The sequence below is a fragment of the Gouania willdenowi genome, unplaced genomic scaffold (assembly GCF_900634775.1).
Source record: "Gouania willdenowi unplaced genomic scaffold, fGouWil2.1 scaffold_7_arrow_ctg1, whole genome shotgun sequence".
NCBI lineage: Eukaryota > Metazoa > Chordata > Actinopteri > Blenniiformes > Gobiesocidae > Gouania > Gouania willdenowi.
In genome coordinates this window covers 170331-178691 of record NW_021145245.1, presented here as the reverse complement: position 1 = coordinate 178691, position 8361 = coordinate 170331, and the positions used below count along the sequence as shown (strand labels likewise).

At 36.4% G+C, this 8361-nt stretch overlaps 1 protein-coding gene across 1 annotated transcript; it reads left to right on the top strand.

Annotated features, from left to right (window-relative positions):
• The first annotated feature begins 5806 nt into the window (after positions 1–5806).
• Positions 5807–6472, top strand: LOC114460824 (G-protein coupled receptor 35-like). Its single transcript, XM_028442697.1, has one exon. It carries the CDS (start codon positions 5807–5809, stop codon positions 6470–6472), a length of 666 nt encoding a protein of 221 aa, XP_028298498.1.
• Positions 6473–8361: the final 1889 nt, after the last annotated feature.

Below are 8361 nucleotides of genomic sequence, written 5' to 3'. Positions count from 1 at the left end.
AACATTAACTGATTCAATTACAAAGATGCATTTTGGGAAATTAGAAGCATTCATTGCAGCAATAATTATTTTTGTGAAAATTCATTTTTTTATTCTATACTTTGGACATTTATATTTCATCCTAATAAACCATATAAAAAGGAACAAGTTGAAATTCAACATAAAACTGACAAACATTGATGTATAATAATAGTAAATAATGTATAAATGGAAAATAAATGTGTAGTTTGTATGTGGAACAGACTAAATTATCCACAATAATGCTTTCGGTTTATTTCTTTCAACATAAACTAACAGTTGGGAGCTGATGCAACTTGACTTACTCATTTTCTCTCACTGTAGTTGTTATCCACGGCACTTAAGCAAGGCATTTTTTGCATACAGGGACAGACAACATCCAGCTAACAGTGTGTAACATTAATGTGATCAAAGCTACCAATACAGATGCTAACTTTGCTTAATAATCACCAAATATTAATGAAAAACATGACTTACCCTCCAACACTGACAGTACGGTGTTGTCTAAATCTTCCATGCTGACAGAGTTCTCCTGCTCGCTGAAGCCTTAACACGTAGTACCTGGTAAAGACCCACAGAGTGAGCTAGCTAGCTAAAGTTCACATTGGCTAACGTTAGCTAGCTTGTTTAGCAGCCCCTGTGGAGAACATGTGACAAAATACTTTTATTTGTTAATATTTCATATCAACCAACTGTCCATCATTTATCTGGGGACATGTCTCATGTTGTAGGTGTTTATCACAGATGTTGATGATGACAGAGGCAGGGGGCTCCCACTTAAAACACTGTGGCCCAAGGCAGTGCTACCTTTACCTCAGTCACAGTGGGTGATATGGAGAAAAAAATCATATCACCATTTATTTTTGTAAAAACACGATCAAAATACAATTTTTTTCATTAAAATCATTTAAACTATTTTAAAGTTATTTACCAATAAAACGAACCAATTCACCTACTTAAAATCATCACCCTAAATGGAAAAAAGGAATAAAAGATCATTTAAGACAAGGTCATTTTCAAATATTTTTTTTAAATTGTATGTGAGCAATTTATCAAACTGGTTCCAAGTACAATGAACATCAAACAAAAGATCTGACATGTTCTTATAGTCACACAGTCTTTTAACTATAGTGTTGTTTGCATGGGTTTTTTCCGGGTTCTCCGGCTTCCTCCCACAATCCAAAAACATGACTATAAGATTGAATGGAGTCTCTAAATTGCCCATAGTAGTGAATGAGAGTGAGTGGTTGTCTGTCTGTGTTGCCCTGTGATGGACTGGCGCCCTGTCCAGGGTGTACCCCCACCCAGCACCCAATGATAGCCAGAGATTGGCACCGGCAGACCCCCGTGACCCTGATAAACGGGAATAAGCGGGTATGAAAATGGATGGATAGATGAAGGAGTTTGTAAGAATTTTGAGTTTTTCAACTGTTTCACTTTAAAAAAATAACTGCAATCATGCGATATAAGCACCGGGAAAACTGAGCTTCTACAAATATTGTTAAGATTGGTTTACACAATGATTGGTGTTTTCTCTCTCATTTTTACTTTCTCCTGCGGATTTGGCCCCGCCCCATGCGTTTGACACGTGGAGGTTAGGGTAACGAATGACACTTAATAACATCCTTCATGACACCTTATTAATGCTAATGATAGGTGTCATGTCATAGAAATAACAGCGTAATGTCAACCTTACGTATAACACTTTTAAAGTGTTCCCCCAAAAAATAATGCAAAATATGACTTATGTGTGAGAGACAACAGCAGTTATTTCTTTGGCCATCATAACCCTGACTAAGGGTGTTTTGATCCAATATTGATATCAGTCCCAAATCAGAAAAATGAAAGAAAGAAAGAAAAAGTTTCAGAATATATCAGCTTCCATATAAAATTCCTATTGTAATACATATTTTGTTCATATTGAGGTTATTTTTCAGGGTCCTCTACTATTATTATGTATTTAATACAATTGTAGAATATTCTGATGTTTAAGGTTAAAACGTGTGTAACATTTTATGGAGATGGATTTGTGTTGTTATTATTCCATTACAAATAAATATTTTCAATCAAAGAAAAAAAGTGTTCAAATGCAAATATTTGGGTCTCAAATATTTTTTTTTCATTTGAAAACTGTATTTCTTTGATTGAAAATGTTTATTTTTGATTGAAAAAGTTTTTTTTTTTCTTTTCCTTTGAATATTAAATACACAAATCTACCTCCATATCTATTGGTTAAGAGATTTTATGAACTCACCTGTTCACTGGTGTTGTGGATTATCCTGCAGCTGCTCCCAGGGTTTTCTCCAGTGCTGTTGAGCGTAGGGGACCCCAATGTGGTAGTGATGGCGCCCCCTACGCTCTGTTTTCAGCAACGTAGGGAGATTTTCTGTTGTTTTTTCATTTTTTAATCAATACTATCGTAATAATTGTTGCACACTTGGACACAAAGGGACTTCCAGATGTTCACGGGTTTTTTAATCTGAATAATCCAGAAAGACATACATCAGCCTCACCATCTATTTAATACAGGCGATCTGGACGGATGCTCTAGTCTTTACCTGAGGACCCCTGCAGCCCTTTAGCTGCCCCTGATGCTGCCTGTGTGTATGTAATAACTGTCCATGTATATAAGCTCTGAGGAGAGCAGACAGTCTGTTCTCCTCAGAGCTTACAGACTGGAGAACACCACCATGTAGTAGTTTTCATTAAAATCCTACATGTCCCATGATTCTTAGCTCTTCTCTGTAGTCCTTGTTCTCCTGGGACGTGTTTTAAAGGTGTTTCTACTGTCGTAGCTGGTCTGTCAGTCTGTCCTCTCATGATGAAGACCAGGGGTGGAGCAGCCATTTATAAAGTTTATTAAATTAATTTACTAAAACCATGATAAAGCTGTTATTAAGTCAGTGATTCTCAACATGTGGCTCTTTATGTCTTCATTTTAATTATTATTCCCCCAGAAAACCTTAAAAAGGGAAACTTTGGCTGCTTTACAAAATTAACACTTTTTCTTGTTTTTTCAGATTTTAGCTCCTTTTGCCAAAAAATATCGCTTTGTCCTATTTTTGCTCCATTTTTCTAAGTTCTTTTTGACACTTTTATTCAATTTTTGTCTATTCTTTAACCATTGTTAACCACTTTTCATCCAAATAATCAACCTTTGGCCCAATAAATAGCACTTGTTTACTTTTTTCCTACATTTTGCCTCTTTTTGTTCCACATTTTGCTCATTTAAGCTACCTGTAACCATTTCATACCACCTGTTTCCTCTTTTTTGTCATTTTTTGCCACTCTTGACTGTTTTTGGTCCATTTTAGTCACTTTTCACAATTTTCTTGCCACTATTTTGCCACTTTTGGTCCATTTTTTACCACTTGTTATTCATTTTTCATCACTTTACTCATCACTGTTAACTCTTTGTTTACCTTAGTCAAATGGCTGGCTGTGATTGGCTGATCACCATTCAATCAATCTAACTGGATCAATACATTCTCAACAATTAATTCCTCTGTAAAAAGTGAGGGAGATGATTTTTAGTTTTAATTAAAGTGTGGATGATGTAAAAAAGACAATTATTCTGAAATGTGTCGGTTTCTGAACCATTTTATTGTTGATGTAACAAAGATCTTAGAACTCTCACATTAACAAATAAATAACTTTGATCACCGTGCTTTCCTTTTGTTGTCTATATATATATATATATATATATATATATATATATATATATATATATATATATATATATATATATATATAATATGCCGTGCTAAAAATATTGACCCCCCCAAAATATAACCTTTTGGTTTTAATATTTATTACTAACACACAACTACAGAGATTACACTGAACTAGAAAAAAAACAAAAATAATAATTTCCTGAAGATAATGTGACGATGAAACACATGCTGAACTCTGCATGAAGGAATGATTTTTTAACAGAAATAAAACATTATTTTTTACAGAAATAAGTGAAATATCTTTTAAAATGTTTGTTTAAACAGATTAAAATATATATTGTTCAGTGCATGTTTAATAGTTTTTTTTTACTTTATTAATATAGTTTAAGTGAAGGCACAACACGTTTTTTTAAAGAAAAAAAACTTTATTCACATTGTTCCATTATTACAAGGTTTCAAACAGTTTTAAATTAAACTTTAGCCTCGAGGTGTGGAAATATATTCAAATGTGAATGACTATAAATAATAATAATAATAATAATAATAATAATGGTAAAAAGTAAATAATTCAGGGTTTTAAAAAGTGAAAACCTAATTCAACATCTCTTCCTTTAAAAAAAAAAAAAACGTCACTTCCGGTACGTTCTTTGCGTGCTAGCACCATAGCAACAGCATAAAGCATGATTAATGTTGCCAAAACAAACAAACTATGGATCCTATAGATAAACTGAATAGATACTATAGAAGTTAAGGATACGTTTTTCATTAGTAATGTCATCAAAACAAAGCTCTCTTAATATTGCTGTTTACAAAGGGTTGACAGGTGGTCATGTGACCTGACGTGACGTGTAGGAACAAATTCAAATGTGAAGGAATATAAATAAAAATATTGATAATGAAAAAACAAAGCAAGAAAATAATTACAACATCCAATCGCCCTGTGCGTGGATATTTATCTGCTTTTGGTTTGACGTTTTTTGGCCTATATAAACCAGAATGTACCGGAAAAAATACAGATGGTTTAGATAAACCGAATGGATATTATGAAAGTCAAGGGTACATTTCTCACTAGAAATGTCATTAAAACTATTCTAAAGCCACAGTCTATCTTGAAATAAAGCAATTTGCCACTAAAATATAGAGATTTCTGCCGTTGTTTTTGATGAGTCAGCAGTGACGTGACCTGATTTCAGCCCGTTGATATTTGTGCAGTTAATGCACGACAATACATCGTGCTGTTATTGCACAAAGACAACACTTTATTCATGCTCTAATAGCATGAAATAATAGATATACTGTTGTGGTGCTAATGCATGAACATCTGTGAGACTGGGTTGATTTAAAGCTGCAGGTTGTTCTGGCTGCACCAGGACACCAGTCGGTCTGTCTCACACCTGTAGGTGGACTCGTCTCCATCAGAGATGAGTCCATGATGGTCGTGTAGTCCACAAACTTCAGGAGTTTGACCACCTGGTGAGAGGAGGAGCAGATGTTGGTGAACAGGGAGAAGATCAGAGGAGAAAGACCACAGTCCTGAGGAGATCCAGTGCTGATGGTCCAGGAAGCAGAGATGGTTTTTCCCAGCTTCACGTGCTGCTTCCTGTCAGACAGGAAGTCTGTGATCCACCTGCAGGTGGAGTAGTTATGATCATAAACAGACTATTTATTATTAATGTAGGTTTTGTTTCAGATTTATTTGAATAAAAAGTTATTTCCTCCATGTTGAGCTACTTTTTTCCTCCACCTGGTTTTACTGGATCCCAAGCTGATGATATTTGAACCAAAAACATCTGGACCAAACATGTAAATTTCAACTCACAGCATATGAAAAGTAATCCTTGGTTACACATATTTAAATATACATTTCCATACAATACATCTGAACCAAATATTTACAGTATCTGAATCAAAGGGAAAATCAGATCCTTGTGATCAGGTGCAAATGAGGAAAATCATCAAAGAAAGAAGGATATTTTCTGTTGTTATGGTGACTGGCTTATTTCAGTTATATTTTATCAGAGAACAAAAGGTTTGAAATGTTTCCCTATCCTGACTCTCACAATGTGACGTCCAACTGCAGTGAAGGACCAGAGGAAAGTGGACATTGTGGGGACATGATAGCAGACATTACAGTCTGGACCACCTTCAGCGCTCTCTTCTCTGTGGTTGGATGTCCTGCTTGTGCTGCTGTTCTCTGGGAGTTGTTCAAAAGACACAAAAGAGGAAACTATGTCACCCCTAATGATGTCTTCATGCTCAACATCACCATCATGGACCTGCTCTTCTTGTTGTTCATCCCTCTTGGGTTGTTTAACTTCCTTTTCTGGCTTTTCCAGCCTGTCCAGATGTGGAGTGACTTTCTGTATGATTTAAACCTGACTGGACGACCTCTCCTCACGGCCTGCATGTGTTTTGACTCCTACCTGGCAGTTGTCCACCCAGTCTTTTATCACACCCACAGGAGTCCAACTGTTGGCATCCTCGTGGCTGCTGCATTGTGGGCCATCACTTTAGCTAAAGGAACCATTTCCACAGTCATAGATGAGCTGAACCACAGTCCCTGGACCATGTTTATGTATGTCATAGCTCTCCCTGTCATCATCATCTGTAACTCCTCAGTACTGTGGACGCTGACGAAGTCTGACAGTGGAAGGACGGGTCTCCACCCAATGAAGAAGAAGGCTCTGCAGATCATCACCAACAACATGATAGTGACCGTCGTTGTTTACCTTCCTCCTGTGATGGTTTACATCGTTGGCAACATGAGAGGTTTCTGCTAAGGTAGGGGTTCTCATCTGGTCTCACCCTGGGACCCACATTTTACCATGGTCGTTCAATTGTGACCCAATTTTTTTTTTTTAGAATTCAACCACAAATTAATTTTTTCTCAATTAGCTGTTGAAAACAATCTTTTTTAAAACATAAATCTCTATATTTTCCTGTGTAACATGCATTTCACAGCATGAAATGCAAAAGAAAATGTCTTTCAAAATAAAAGACAAGTCCAACATGAGAAATATTAAGCATTCATTTATTTTTGACCAGCTGTCCATGACCCACCCAGTATAGGTCTGTGACCCACGTTTGGGTCCCGACCCACCAGTTGAGAATCATTGTGCTAATGAATCAGACCTGTTCATAGAATATATGCTTTCTATTAGGGATGGGCTATATTATCAAATGTTATATTGGTTTTTCCACAGATATTGAAAAAATACTGTATGTGCTGTTGTTTAAGACAACATAATAAAAATGAAAATGAAAAATATATGAATGATGTTAATTTTTCAAAATATAGAATAAATAAATAAACAAATAATTGATTAATTAATAAGAAAAAAATATTCAAAAACAAACATGACTTTTTCCATTACTGAAGAAATTGGAAATTTAGTGTTGGACAATATCGGATATCAGCAAAAAGCTAATATTGAACTTTCTATAGAGTAGCACATTTTATAATAAATACAATGTTATTTAACAGAACAATCCACTCCTGTCCTCATATGTGTCCTTTAGCCATAACATAACATTATTGTAAGAATGGCCTCATGGGTAGCCTTAAAAAGTAGTCCAAGGTTCCAAAAATGCAGTCAAGTGTATTTATTTACAGTGAAAAAAAGTGCATCAGTATTTCTGTTTTCACAACATTTCATATGAAAAGTGTGTGTTCACATTGTTATGTCTAAGGTGGGCCCATAATAGAAATATAAGGTTTCATTAGCCAGGACAGAAATGAAGCTGTTAATAGGGGTTGGTCAGTGACAATTCATATAAGCAAATAGTACGGTATAGTGGCTTCTTTGATGGAAATATTTGTATTGATTGATCATTTATTTTTTCCTTCAAAAGTCAGTTTTAGTCAAGTTATTGACATTTTCTTAGAAGTATTAATTTTAGATCAAAGCTCCACAAATGGCATTACACAGTGAAGGATCTGATAAAAGCACTTTGGTGTTTGGTTTGCTCACAGGTTCCAGTCAGTTTTGATTTCTGGTTATTGTTCACTGGTATTAAATGTTGTAAGAATTGTGTTACAATAAATATCATTTTAGACAATGTTGATATTTTTGTTTTCTTTCCACATTAATAAACACATTTGGATAATGTTCTTAAACAACTGATTATTTTCATTTTTATTTATTGTACATTATATTAACTGTCATCAATGCCTTTAATTGTAAAACAATATATTTTCCCTTTGGTCTGTATTTCCATTATAAGTTTGGTCTTAAATTTTCTGAAGGTTTTTTTTTTTTTTCAGAAAATTTAATACCAAACTTATGATGGAAATTTTCTGAAGGTGAGGGCCGGAATAGGGGGCCACATCCCGGCGGGGCGGTCTGGCTTGGCCCTTGGGGGGGGCCCTGGCTTTAAAGAAAAAAAAAACTGAAGCTCGTGGCGCGGGCGGCATCAGCGAAGGGTGATCTGGGGCGCCATGGGGGGCTAGGTTGGGGTGCCTGGGGGCCGGCGGGGGGACTCCCGGCGGCCCCCTGGTGCCTTATGCGGCTTGGGGTGTGGTCGTCCTCCCTGGGCGGGCTGCTCCTGGTGCTGCATCCGTTCCGGGTCCTTCCGGCCTGGGGTCGGGCCCCTGCTGGCTCTGGGCTCGCCGGCGGGTGCCCGCTGGCTGCCTGTTCGGCGCGGCTCTGGTCGTCTGCTGGGCGTGGGC

What these genes read in the sequence shown, in the direction of transcription:
- LOC114460824 (XM_028442697.1), top strand. Translation starts at nt 5,807, where the DNA reads ATGATAGCAGACATTACAGTCTGGACCACCTTCAGCGCTCTCTTCTCT.